The 14,169-nt window shown below is 43.2% G+C and overlaps 1 protein-coding gene across 2 annotated transcripts; it reads left to right on the forward strand.

Annotated features, from left to right (window-relative positions):
* Window positions 1-1,899: 1,899 nt before the first annotated feature.
* On the forward strand, window positions 1,900-4,743 carry LOC135537356 (zinc finger protein 180-like). Of its 2 annotated transcripts, none has more exons than XM_064963546.1 (2): window positions 1,900-2,498; window positions 3,505-4,743. In XM_064963546.1, the coding sequence occupies exons 1-2, from the start codon at window positions 2,138-2,140 to the stop codon at window positions 4,122-4,124; spliced, it is 981 nt and encodes a 326-aa protein (XP_064819618.1). In that variant the 5' UTR covers window positions 1,900-2,137; the 3' UTR covers window positions 4,125-4,743. The 2 variants fall into 2 exon arrangements, with proteins under 2 accessions (XP_064819618.1, XP_064819619.1); XM_064963547.1 differs by having other exon boundaries at window positions 3,523-4,743.
* Window positions 4,744-14,169: the final 9,426 nt, after the last annotated feature.

Raw genomic sequence — 14,169 nt, forward strand, 5'->3', positions numbered from 1 at the left:
TTTTGACACGTCCACTGTGTGTCTCTGTAGAGTCATAATATCCATAACAACTAGAGGTCAAACAGGGAGATGGTTCCATTCATTTTCCCCACAGGGCTGTGTTTTGTTTAGACTCAACCTGGTGTGATGTTTTGATAACCATGGAAACCTCTCTGGGACAAGGTGACTGAGGACACAGTGTGTTGTGAATTTATTGTCATGTTTTTAAAATGGTATAAATGCCTTTATTTTAGCTGGACCCCAGGAAGAGTAGCTGCTGCCTTGGCAGGAACTAATGGGGATCCACAATAAACCCCAGGAAGAGGAGCTGCTGCCTTGGCAGGAACTAATGGGGATCCACAATAAACCCCAGGAAGAGTAGAGCTGCTGCCTTGGCAGGAACTAATGGGGATCCATAATAAACCCCAGGAAGAGTAGCTGCTGCCTTGGCAGGAACTAATGGGGATCCATAATGTTTAAACCCCAGGAAGAGTAGCTTTGCCTTGGCAGGAACTAATGGGGATCCAATATATTTGTCTCCCCAGGAAGAGTTCCTCTGATTTGAAAATGCTAATTAGCATCAAAGTAGACAACATGCAAGACTACATCTCTGCAAGCTCCTGCAATTCATCTCGAGCCAACACCTTTCACAGAACAGTTCACAGAATTGTCCTTTTAAATAAATGTTGACAATTTAATCATTGCTACATTCAGGCCTGATTGGCATCAGTAGCTACAGAGATGGTTGTCCTTCTGGAAGGTTCTCCCGTCTCCACAGAGGAAATCTGGATCTCTGTCAGAGTGAACATCGGGTTCTTGTTTACCTCCTTGACCAAGGCCCTTCTCCCCCGATTTCTCAGTTTGGCCGGGCGGCCAGCTCTAGAAAGAGTATTGGTGGTTCCAAACTTCTTCCATTTAAGAATGATGGCGGCCATTGTGTTCATGGGGACCGTTTGCTACAGACATTTTTGGTACCTTTCCACAGATCTGTGCCTCGACACAATCCTGTCTCAGAACTGTACCGACAATTCCTTTGACCTCATGGCTTGGTTTTTGCTCTGACATGCACTGTAAACTGTGGGACCTTATATAGACAGGTGTGTGCCTTTCCAAACCATGTCTAATTTATTGAATTTACCACAGGTGGACTCCAAGTTGTAGAAACATCTCAAGGATGATCAATGGAAGAAGGATGTCTGAGCTCATTTTCGAGTCTCATAGCAAAGGGTCTGAATACTTAAGTAAATACATTTGCAAAAAATTCAAATCTGTTTTTGGTTTGTCATTATGGGGTTTTGTGTGTAGATTGATGAGGGGAAAACATATTCAATTTTATAATGAGGCTGTAACATAACTAAATGTGGAATAAGTGAAGGGGTCTGAATACTTAATGAATACACTGTATACCACTGGAAGAGGTTTCTATCATTGGCAGTTTTGTACACAGTCAGGTGATACGTGGTATAGAAAGTCCAATCTTAGGAGAGAACATGGGAGGCACTATACTGTGTGTCTGCAGGTGTCTATCTGGTCAAAACCACTGATACTGAAAAATAAAGAGAAACCTTGTTAGATAAATTACTTGTTAAATACAAAATGATCCATGTCAGAACTATGGTTCTATGGTTCAATTCAATGTAAAGTGGGTCTAAAGTTTGTTTTAAATTATTAAAAATGAATCAATTTGGCAAAAAGATATGCAGGTCAAATGATCCATGTCAGAACTTGGTTCTGAACGACTTTGTTCTAATATTAAAAACGATAATCAACTGCTTTTCTAAACGACTTAATATGAAATAAATTAAAAAAAATAAACTTTTGGTTCCTCAACTGCGTTGCCCTCCAGTCAGCAGATGGCGATGTGGGTCTTTTAGGTTCAGGCGATGCTGCCAGTGTGACGTATAATCTAGTGGACGGGACGCTGCTTCAACAACAACAGTTAGACACCTCGGTAGCTTAATAGCAAACATAGCTACAACATTCACTCTCTTTACACTGTTTTGGTGTATATTAGTCGCTGTGTATTAAACACACTTCTGTCGTATGTACGTGTTGGCCCATTTAATTATATAATTACGTTGTTTGTCAGCTAGCTGGTTTGCTAAATTAGCTTGGAACTAGGCCAGTTGCTAATGCTAGCTAGCGAACATCCCCGACCATGAGTTCACTAAGCTGCTCTCCTCCTGCTAAAGAAGAGGAGGTCTTCTGGACGGAGAAAGAAGTTCTCCCGAAAGAGGAGGAGGAAGAGAAGGATGTTACAATTCAAAAACAAGTAGAGGGTGAAGCTGTTACCGTGAAAGAAGAAGAGAAAGACGTTTCAGTGAAAGAAAAGGAAGACTCGTTAAGATTGAAAGAGGAGGAGGCGGAGATGACTGTCACATCGATAAAGGAGGAGGAGGAAGAAGAGGAAACTGGACATCTGGGCCCGGTTTCCCAAACGCTTCTTAAGGCATCCAGTGGTTCTAACGTTGAACTCAGCCGTAAGATGGTTTTGAGAAACCGGGCCGTGATTAACACTAGTAAGTACTGTCTTAAAAACAGAGGCACAAACTCTGCAGTTGTTGAACTGATGTGTGGTGTTAAAGGGGAAGTCCAGACCTGAATCCAATCGAGAATGTGTGGAAAGAACTGAAAACTGCTGTTAAAAATGTTTGAAATATCCAATAAATGTCGTTCCACTTCATGATTGTGTCCCACTTGTTGTTGATTCTTCACAAAAAAATACAGTTTTATATCTTTATGTTTGAAGCCTGAAATGTGGCAAAAGGTCGCAAAGTTCAAGGGGGCCGAATACTTTCGCAAGGCACTGTACCTCATGAGCTTAGTTCAACTGTTGTACCCCATCAGAACCCCAAATAAGATTTTTTTACGCCAATGTTTAGATTCAATGTAAATCAACACTGTTTAGCCTCAACATGGTTAAAACTATCATGTTGATTTCATGGATGGTCAGTCCTTGCATCCGTAGGTCTGTCTATGAATTTGAGAGTAGTTACATTTCTCCAGACCCATCCATCATCTTATCACCAAAACAGTGGTGGAATGGCATCTTTGTTATTGTTTGAACTGCAGATTGGTTGATCGATTGATTTGGCTTTTTTAAAGGGACAACCTAGGATTTAAACAGCAACAAAATGGCTGCCCTGAGACTTGGTTTGGTAAACAGCTGAGGGATGGGGGCTGGATAAATGTAACCACTCTCACATTCAATTAATTGCCCTCGTGCGCCTATTTTAGCAAACACAGAAAGGGGCCTATATTGGTGACCAAAGGTTGTCTGGCACACTGCTTAGGGGTTCAGCAACTGTAATAACTTATCTCTAGCCTCCAATCATCGATGTTACTACTAATGTGAAAATAAGACAAAATATGACTATTGTTGCTCACTTGACTGTCTCAAGACAATTGTCAAATAATTTTAACATTCATTACAGACGTCAATTGTTGTACAATATCATGGCAACGCTGTTGGCATCACCTTTTACGGTGGATTTCTGCTGTTGTGGGCCTTTAACCATCTGTCAGACTTTGTTGTTCACACAGGAGAGAGACGTGACTATCGTGGATCCTCTGGGGAGCCTCAACAACATCATGAAGCTGACGAGGCAGAGAAGAGTCCCTCCCGATCAGAACACCTCAAGAAACACCAGTGGAGACCAACAGGGAAGAAATCTCACCTCTGCTCTAACTGTGGGAAGAGTTACTTAAGATCAAATTCACAAAAAGTACACATGACAATTCACACTGGAGAGAAACCTTATAGCTGTGATCAATGTGGGAAGAGTTTTACTACATCTCGCCATCTGATTGTACACCAGAGAACACACACAGGAGACAAATCTTATAGCTGTGATCAATGTGGGAAGAGTTTTACTCAGTCAAGCAGCCTGTTATCTCACCAGAGAAAACACACAGGAGAGAAATCTTATAGCTGTGATCAATGTGGGAAGAGTTTTACTCAGTCAAGCAACCTGGTATCACACCAGAGAACACACACAGGAGAGAAACCTTATAGTTGTGAACAATGTGGGAAGAATTTTACTTCATCCAGCCATCTGATTGTACACCAGAGAACACACACACAGGAGAGAAACCTTATAGATGTGAACAATGTGGGAAGAATTTTACTACATCCAGCCATCTGATTACACCAGAGAACACACACAGGAGAGACATCTTATAGCTGTGAACAATGTGGGAAGAGATACTCTGATAAAAGATCTCTGATCAAACATCAGAAAATGCATTAATGAAGGAGTTGTTTCATGATATCAATGAATTAATGTCACAATGTAGAATGTTTAAACATTGTAGTAGGAGTATTTTAATGATGTCACAATGTAGAATGTTTTAACATTGTAGTAGCAGTATTTTAATGATGTCACAATGTAGAATGTTTAAACATTGTAGTAGCAGTATTTTAATGATGTCACAATGTAAAACACTAAACGTTTGCCCCCTGTTCAATTGATTTCTGCATGATATGGATATTAGCCTCAGGGGGAAAATCCAGGCTCTGAATTGAAAGAGTGCTATTTATATGATATAACAGAAAGTGACTAACACAAAAAGAGCTGTGTTACACTTACAGCATTGGTGACCCACTTGAATCAAAATGTAGCTAGATGTTTTCTACAAGTTGTCCTCTAACCAGTGATGTCCACATTATTCCCAGATTCCATGTGGTTTTTGAGCTGTTAGTTTTAACAGGACAAACTCATCTCCCCCTTTCACACAAATGATTTCAACATGATATCGATGAGTGATGAAAAATAAGTTTTGCGTTCCTTTGTTTAACGACCTCTAAATTTAAATGCATCTCTCCAAAATATAGCTGACTGTCTTCTGCAGGTTGTCCTCTAACCAGGGAGGTAAAATATTTCCATGTGTTTTTTTTAGTTGTGTTAGTATAGCCTTTACAGTCTGATCCTTACATAACATTCTAACCACTACCCTGCTGCCCCAATAATACACTAAATACATGTAATATAGCCTATACAGTCTGATCCTTACATAACATTCTAACCACTAGGCTACCCTGCTGCCCCAATAATACACTAAATACATGTAATATAGCCTATAGAGTCTGATCCTAATATAACATTCTAACCACTACCCTGCTGCCCCAATAATACACTATATACATGTAATATACAGTCTGCTTACTAACATTCTAACAGTCTGATCCCCAATACATAACATTCTAACCACTAGGCTTCTAACCCTGCTGCCCCAATAATACACTAAATACATGTAATATAGCCTATACAGTCTGATCCTTACATAACATTCTAACCACTAGGCTACCCTGCTGCCCCAATAATACACTAAATACATGTAATATAGCCTATACAGTCTGATCCTTACATAACATTCTAACCACTAGGCTGCTGCCCCAATAATACACTAAATACATGTAATATAGCCTATACAGTCTGATCCTAACATAACATTCTAACCACTACCCTGCTGCACCAATAATACACTAAATACATGTAATATAGCCTATACAGTCTGATCCTTACATAACATTCTAACCACTAGGCTGCTGCCCCAATAATACACTAAATACATGTAATATAGCCTATACAGTCTGATCCTTACATAACATTCTAACCACTATGCTTCCCTGCTGCCCCAATAATACACTAAATACATGTAATATAGCCTATACAGTCTGATCCTAACATAACATTCTAACCACTAGGCTGCTGCCCCATACAGTCTGATCCTAACATAACATTCTAACCACTAGGCTGCTGCCCCAATAATACACTAAATACATGTAATATAGCCTATACAGTCTGATCCTTACATAACATTCTAACCACTACCCTGCTGCCCCAATAATACACTAAATACATGTAATATAGCCTATACAGTCTGATCCTTACATAACATTCTATGCTTCCCTGCTGCCCCAATATTGTGAGAGGTGATATTCTCCTGGACCAGACAGCATCACAGGTGATATTCTCCTGGACCAGACAGCATCACAGGTGATATTCTCCTGGACCAGACAGCTGGGGGAATACACTATATATTCAATAGTATGTGGACACCCCTTCAAATTAGTAGATTGGTCCATTTCAGCCACACCAGTTGCTGACAGGTGTTTAAAATTAAGCACACAGCCATGCAATCTCCATAGACAAACATTGACAGTAGAATGGCCTTACTGAAGACCTTTCAGTAACATTCAATGTGGCACCGTCATAAGATGGCACCTTTCCAACAAGTCAGTTTGTCAAATTCCTGCCCTGCTGGAGCTGCCTTGTCGACTGTAAGTGCTGTTATTGTGAAGTGGAAACATCTGGGACCAACAACGGCTCAGCCAAGAAGTAGTGGGCCACACAAGTTCACAGAACAGGACCGTCGAGTGCTGAAGAGTGTAACGTGTAAAAATCGTCTGTACTTGGTTGCAACACTCACTAACGAGATCCAAACCGGGAAGGGAAGTAGGGTAGAGAGGGAGGAGGGGGAGAGAGAGAGAGAGAGGGGAGAGGGAAGTAGGGTAGAGGGGAGGAGGGGGAGAGAGGGTAGAGAGAGGAGGGAGGAGGGAAGGGAAGTAGGGTAGAGAGGGAGGGGAGGGGGAGGGGGTAGAGAGGAGGGGGAGAGAGAGAATATATGTTTATCACTGTCTTCTCACCAGTGATGTCATCATAACCAGTAACCTGTTCCTCTCTTGGCCCCTCCCAGCCTGACCCTGACATATAGCATCAGGCCTGTTGAGTTGACTTGGGTAACAGACCTCTAGCTTCTACACCACATCCCCCCTTCTCCTGCTCTAACATGAGACCTCATCAGTACTCATTTTGGGTGCTGGTACTGTTTCTATTTAGGTGCTGGAACGTTAAGCCAATATTCTATAAGAGGTGAACTCAAGCAGTAGAAAGTTAGAGGTGATATTATAGGACACACTATGTGAAATGTTGCTGCTCTGTCAGCAGTTTCCTGTGGAGTTTTTTTAACATATCAGTTTGCTGTAGTGTGTTCAACCACTGATCCAAGATAAGTTGCTAAGAAGTTAATCTCACATCAAAGACCCAGGACGTAATGAGAGAGAAGTCATATAGCCTAGCAGTATTTTCCAGTCTTCAGTCCACTCTTTATGACAGTGACTTGACTCAGTGGAGCCCCAGTTAGAGACAGACATGATACCTGCAGTGGTACTGATGACCCTGTTCTGGTTCACAGGTAGGATGCTGTTATACTGATATACGCTTGTGACAGTTACTGAGATATGTTTTGATATTGTAAGATATATTATAATTTGCAGGGTTAGTAAAATAACATTCAACTGGAAGCAGACAGTAAAAATGTGTCTCAAAGCAGGACAATGATGTGATCACCTGTAAATGTACTTTACTGTAGTCTAACTGTCCATCTGGGGACAGGCACTAATGTCAGTTAAGTTGTGATGGTGTCCTGCATCTGACTGTTGTATATTCAGTGTGTTAATGACTGATTGTATCTGTCTCTATGTAAATGAATGAGAGTATATATTATGTATTATATATTATATTGGTGTTATGTTAGAGTAGGAGAAGGGAGGGTGTAGATGATAGAGGTCTATGAGCTGAGTCAAGATCAACAGGTTCAACACTATACGTCACGAAGAGAGAGAGAACTAGAGAGAGAGAGAGATGAGAAGAGAGGAGGGGTGGGGAGAGAGATTTGAGGAGGAGGAGAGAGAGAGGGTAGGGAGAGAGGAGGGTTGGGAGAGAGAAAGGGAGGGGAGAGAGAGAGAGGGGTGATGGGAAAGTAGGGCATAGAGCAAGATAGGCGAGAGAGGAGGGTAGAGTAGAGAGGAGGGTAGAGTAGAGAGGAGGGTAGGGGATAGAGGGTAGGGTAGAGAGAAGGGGAGGGGAGAACAGAGGGAAGGGGAGAGTGGAGGATAGGAGAGAGAAGGGTAGAGTAGAGACGATGGGAGGGGATAGAGAGATTTGCGGAGGAGAGAAGAGGGTAGGGGAGAGAGGAGGGTGGAGGAGAGATGGCGAATGTGTTTACACATGGGTGTTGTTGCACCACTGTCATCCCCATCATATCATGAAAGGTCATGTTATGTTGATTTAACCTCTGCCTCTCTCTTCCTCTGACTCCTCCCTTTCTCTCTCTCTCTCTGTCTCTCTCTCCCTTTCTCCTCTGTCTCTCTCTTCCTCTGACTCCTCCCTTTCTCTCTATCTCTGTCTCTCTCTTCCTCTGACTCCTCCCTTTCTCTCTCTCTCTCTGTCTCTCTCTCCCTTTCTCCTCTGTCTCTCTCTTCCTCTGACTCCTCCCTTTCTCTCTATCTCTGTCTCTGTCTCTCTCTTCCTCTGACTCCTCCCTTTCTCTCTATCTCTGTCTCTCTCTTCCTCTGACTCCTCTCTGTCTCTCTGTCTCTTTCTCCTCTGTCTCACTCTTTCTCCCCAGATCTCCAGGCTCAAAGCGTCAGTCCACCAGGTAGGTAGAGTATAAATCTACAGTGATTATAGCAGTAAAACCCAATAACAAGTAGTGTTTTATGGAACTACTTATACTTGACATATTATATATTATATTGGTCTGATGTTAGAGTAGGAGAAGGGGGGTGTAGATGATAGAGGTCTGTTACCAAGGCAACAGGTCTGATGCTATCTGTCAGGAAGAGAGAGAGAGAGGAACAGAGAGAGAGAGAGAAGGCGTGGAGAGAAAGTGAGATGTCAACAGAGATAGTGCTGACAGACTAACATGCAGCCAACTGAAATATCTTGTCTTTACTGACTTCTCACCAGTGATGTCATCATAACCAGCAACCTTTTCCACTCTTGGTCCGGCTCAGCTTGACCCCTGACCTCTGAAATTAATGATTTAGAAAACTGACAGAATCAAATGTCTTAAATTAGATTTAATCTCATCTGCAAAGAGAGTTACACATTTGCATGGAAGGGGAATGTACACTACATGACCAAAAGTATGTGGACACCTGCTCATCAAACATCTCATTCCAAAATCATGGGCATTAATATGGAGTTGGTCCCCCTTTGCTGCTATAACAGCCTCCACTGTTCTGGGAAGACTTTCCACTAGATGTTGGAACATTGCTACTATAACAGCCTCCACTGTTCTGCGAAGACTTTCCACTAGATGTTGGAACATTGCTACTATAACAGCCTCCACTCTTCTGGGAAGGCTTTCCACTTAATGATGGAACATTGCTACTATAACAGCCTCCACTGTTCTGGGCAGGTTTTCCACTAGATGTTGGAACATTGCTGCTATAACAGCCTCCACTCTTCTGGGAAGACTTTCCACTAGATGATGGAACATTGCTGCTGTAACAGCCTCCAGTCTTCTGGGAAGGTTTTCCACTAGATGTTGGAACATTGCTGCTATAACAGCCTCCACTCTTCTGGGCAGGTTTTCCACTAGATGATGGAACATTGCTGCTATAACAGCCTCCACTCTTCTGGGCAGGTTTTCCACTAGATGATGGAACATTGCTGCAGGGACTTGCTTCCATTCAGCCACAACAGCATTAGTGAGGTTGGGCGAACAGGCCTGGCTCACAGTCGACATTTCAATTCATCCCTAAAGGTATTCCATGGGGTTTAGGTCAGGGCTCTGCGAAGGCCAGTAAAGTTCTTCCACATCGATCTCAACAAACTATTTCTGTATGGACCTTGCTTTGTGTACAGGGGCATTGTCATGCTGAAACAGGAAAGGGGCTTCCCAAAACTGTTGCCACAAAGTTGGAAGCACAGAATAGTCTAGGATGTCATTGTATGCTGTAGCGATTAGATTTCCCTTCAATGAAACTAAGGGGCCAAACACGATCCATTAAAAACAACCCCAGACCATTATTCCTCCACCACCAAACTTTACAGTTGGCACGATGCATTGGGGCAGATAGCATTCTCCTAGCATCCACCAAAACCAGATTTGACTGCCAGATGGTGAAGCGTGATTCATCACTCCAGAGAACGTGTTTCCACTGCTCCAAAGTCCAATTTCGGCAATCTTTCCACCACTCAAGCTGCCCCTTGGTATTTCCCATGGTGATCTTAGGCTTGTGTGTGGCTGCTCGCCATGGAAACCCATTTCATGAAGCTCCCGACGAACAGTTCTTGTGCTGACGTTGGAACAGCTTGGAACTCGTTAGTGAGTGTTGCAACCGAGGACAGATGATTTTGTACTCTATCAGCACTCGACAGTCCCGTTCTGTGAGCGTTGTCTCCAACTTCCCGGTTGAGCGGCTGTTGATCCTTGACGTTTCCACTTCACAATAACAGCACTTACTGTTGACGGGTGCAACTCTATCAGACATTTGACCATCTGAAAATTGGCATCCTATGATGGTGCCATATTGAAAGTCACTGAGTTCTTCATTAAGGCAATTCTACTGACAATGTTTGTCTATGGAGATTGCATGGCTGTGTGCTTGATTATATATATCTGTCAGGAAGGGGTGTGGCTGAAATAAAATCCACTAATTTGAAGGGGTGTCCACATACTCTTGTATATATAGTGTATGTACACATGGGTGTTGTTGCACCATACCAACGATAAGCCTGTCTTCCCCATCACATCATGAAAGGTCATGTTGATGTTCATTTAACCTCTGTCTCTCTCTTCCTCTGACTCCTCCCTTTCTCCTTTGTTTCTCTCTGTCTCTTTCTCTCTCTTTCTCCTCAGATCTCCAGGCTCAAAGTGTCAGTCCACCAGGTAGGTAGAGTATAAATCTACAGTGATTATAGCAGTTCAATATTAGTAAACTTTATTATACCACATGAAGAAAGTCATGTGTCCATACAAACCATTCTAAACCCAATAACAAGTAGTGTTTTATGGAACTACTAATACTTGTCAACCACAAAGCATTACTGCTGTTAGAATAACAGAATCACTGTCATCATCTGTCCTCACCACTGTGTTTTCCTCTCTGCTGTTTACAGCTGAATACTCAGTCAGACTGGTGGATGGGACCACTTCCTGTTCTGGGACAGTGGAAGTCTTCTACAGAGGAGAGTGGTCACGTCTATGTTCTGGGTGGTGGAGAATGATGATAGAGGTTAAGGTTGTGTGTAGAGAGCTGGACTGTGGGAATCCTGTATCTGAATCTAGAGGACTTAGGTTAGACGATGGAAGAAGAGGAGTCAGACTATATAGTAGTTGCTATGGAGATGAGTCTTCTATTAGACAGTGTGACATCATAGGAGGACCTGGTGTCTGTAATGGTGGATATTATCGTCATGTGATCTGTTCAGGTAAGAGAGATTTGAGAGATTTATTTATACATTATACAATATTACCATGTTTTATGTTATAATTTAATTTAAATAGAGGGAGAGATGTCAGATGTATTTAAACATTATATTTGTGTTTGTCATATTGGTTTATGGGAGATGTTCATGGGCAGATCATTGTAGTTCAGATGGTACTGAAGTGAAGCTGCCTGATGGATGTCCAGCTGTTTATTTTCTATAAAGTGAAGTGAACTTATTCCTGTCTCCTGCCTGCATTATTCCCAACCCGATCCTGAGTGACTAAGAACCCATTTCTACCTCTTACAGTATCAAACATAGCAAACTACAATCTTTTATCCAACATATTTGTGTTTAGTCCTTGACAGTGTCATCAACAAAACTGATTGAATGTTCAACCAACTCTTTTTCTCCAGAGTCTGTGCGTCTTGTGGATGGAGCTGGTCTCTGCTCTGGGAGAGTGGAGGTGAAGTCCAATCAGTCCTGGGCCTCAGTGTGTGAAGCTGACTTTGACCGGCAGGATGCAGAGGTAGTCTGTGTGGAGCTTGGCTGTGGGGCTCCTGCAGCTCTACAGGGGGGGCTTTATGGAGAAGGTGAGGGTCAGACCTGGGATAAAGAGTTCCAGTGTAAAGGCAAAGAGTCCCTTCTCCTGGGCTGTGACACCTCAGACAGAGAGAACAACACCTGCCTACCTGGTAATGCTGTTGGACTCACCTGCTCAGGTAAGAAACAGTTTGTCACTCAGTTAACATTGTTTCTCACCTGGAGTGAAGAAGATGAGAGACAATATAGGTGTGTTTTAGTGAGTAAATAGTAAGATTACTGTCTCTCTCTTTTCTTTTCTCAGAGCCTGATGATGTGAGGCTGGTGGGAGGAGGCAGTCGCTGTGCTGGTGGAGTGGAGTGGTACGACCAGGGAGAGTGGAGGACTGTGGGAGCTAGAGTGTGGAACCAGGAGAATGTAGCTGCAGTAGTGTGTAGACAGCTGGGTTGTGGCTCCACTGTTTCAGTACCACTTGGAAACACCACTAGAGGGATTAGAGTTTACTGTTCTGGGTCTGAGTCTTCACTGAGGGAGTGTAGAAGAACATATGATCTCCATCCTGGACTCACAGTGATCTGCTCAGGTAAAAACAAGATACACTATATGTCCAAAAGTATGTGGACTTTAGTGGACTTTGGCTATTTCAGCCACACCTGTTGGTGACAGGTGTATAAAATCGAGCACACAGCCAAGCAATCTCCATAGACAAACATTGCCAGTAGATTGGACTTACTGAAGATCTCAGTGACTTAACGTGGCAAGTCTAGGAGCAACAACGGCTCAGCCGTGAGGTGGTAGACAACACAAGCAGAACGGACCACAGAGTGTTGAACCACGTAGAGCGTAAGATGTCCTGTTTCAGCCTGATATCAACATATGTTGTCTCAGTGACTGTAGGCCCACTACTCATGTTGCCCTGTGAGGGAGGGTGGCTGGCACTGTTACATGCTGATGTTATTGTCATATCTATAGGAAACTAGTTGAAGAGGTTTTTCTTGTTCTCTTTTATTGTTACAGATCTCCTGGTCCAGCCTGATATCTTCCTGACTGACCCAATGGGAGGGGTCTTCAGGGGCCACCAGGGGCCCAAGATGTTCAGGGGCTACAACTTCACCATCACCTGCTCCACTCAGCCACAGTACCCAGGAGGCTCCTTCCTCCTCACGTTCACCGGCTCCAACAGAACCCAGACCCAGCCAGCTGTCAATCACTCTGCTGCCTTCCTCTTCCCTGCTGCAGATGACTCCCACCAAGGGAACTACAGATGTGTTTATGACAATTATGTTTTCTCTCACAACTTCTCCTCTGAGAGTGAGCTCCTCTCCCTCACCATCACAGGTAACTGAACATGAACCAGACTTATAACTTTGTCATTGACAGATTTCCCACAGATCTATGTGATGATGATCAGTCCCCTCATCAAATGTGTTTATGCTTGCAGCCTCTCCTCTGCCAGCCTTCATCATCAGACACGTTGTAGTGCTGCTGATCCTACTGACAACAATCACCACCTCCTACCTGTACTACAAGGTAAAGACATTTACTCAGACGTTACAAGTCATTTAAACTAGAGGGAGAGGGTGATGGGGAGAGGGAGGGAGATACAAGAGAGTAATTGTCTGACTGTTGGTGCTGTGTCTCCCTAGCCCACCAGGAGGCAGAAGAGAGTGAACAGGGTGAGCAGCATGGATCTTTATGTCAATGCCATGGAGATGGTCTCTCTGAGCTCCAGAGCTGAAGCTGGACCGGGAGAGGAGAGAGCAGCCCAGGGGACGGAGTAGGAGTAGAATGAAGCTGACCCTTCATGCTGATCTTAGGTCAGTTTTGTGTTTTAAATCGATGATCAGCAGTGGACTGGTGTTTAAAATGTGGTGACAAACCTTAAGTATTTCTAATTTTAATAACAATTTGAGAATAAGTTTATTTTTCTAGAACCTTGTAAGAAATCTAAAAGGAGTGACTGCAACCACCATTATTCATTTAGTTTGTTTTTACAACCAGAGAAACATGGGGTTTTGGGTAACATGGTGTTTTGGGTAACATGGGGGATTTGGGTAACATGGGGATTTGGGTAACATGGGGTTCTGGGTAACATGGGGTTTTGGGTAACATGGTGTTTTGGGTAACATGGGGTTTGGGTCACATGGGGTTTGGGTAACATGGGGTTCAGGGTAACATGGGGTTCAGGGTAACATGGGGTTTGGGTAACATGGGGTTTGGGTAACATGGGGTTCTGGGTAACATGGGGTTTGGGTCACATAGGGTTTCGGTAATATGGGGTTTGGGGTAACATGGGGTTTTGGGAAACATGGGGTTTGGGTCACATGGGGTTTCGGTAACATGGAGTTTCGGTAACATGGAGTTTCGGTAACATGGGGTTTTGGGTAACATGGGGTTCTGGGTAACATGGGGTTCTGGGTAACAT

Source organism: Oncorhynchus masou, unplaced genomic scaffold, assembly GCF_036934945.1.
Source record: "Oncorhynchus masou masou isolate Uvic2021 unplaced genomic scaffold, UVic_Omas_1.1 unplaced_scaffold_756, whole genome shotgun sequence".
Lineage (NCBI taxonomy): Eukaryota > Metazoa > Chordata > Actinopteri > Salmoniformes > Salmonidae > Oncorhynchus > Oncorhynchus masou.

Bases quoted from the DNA above. Each gene is read 5' to 3' on its own strand.
- LOC135537356 (XM_064963546.1), top strand. From the start codon at position 2,138: ATGAGTTCACTAAGCTGCTCTCCTCCTGCTAAAGAAGAGGAGGTCTTC. The intron at 2,499-3,504 runs GTAAGTACTGTC...ACCATCTGTCAG, and splicing joins CCGGGCCGTGATTAACACTA to ACTTTGTTGTTCACACAGGA.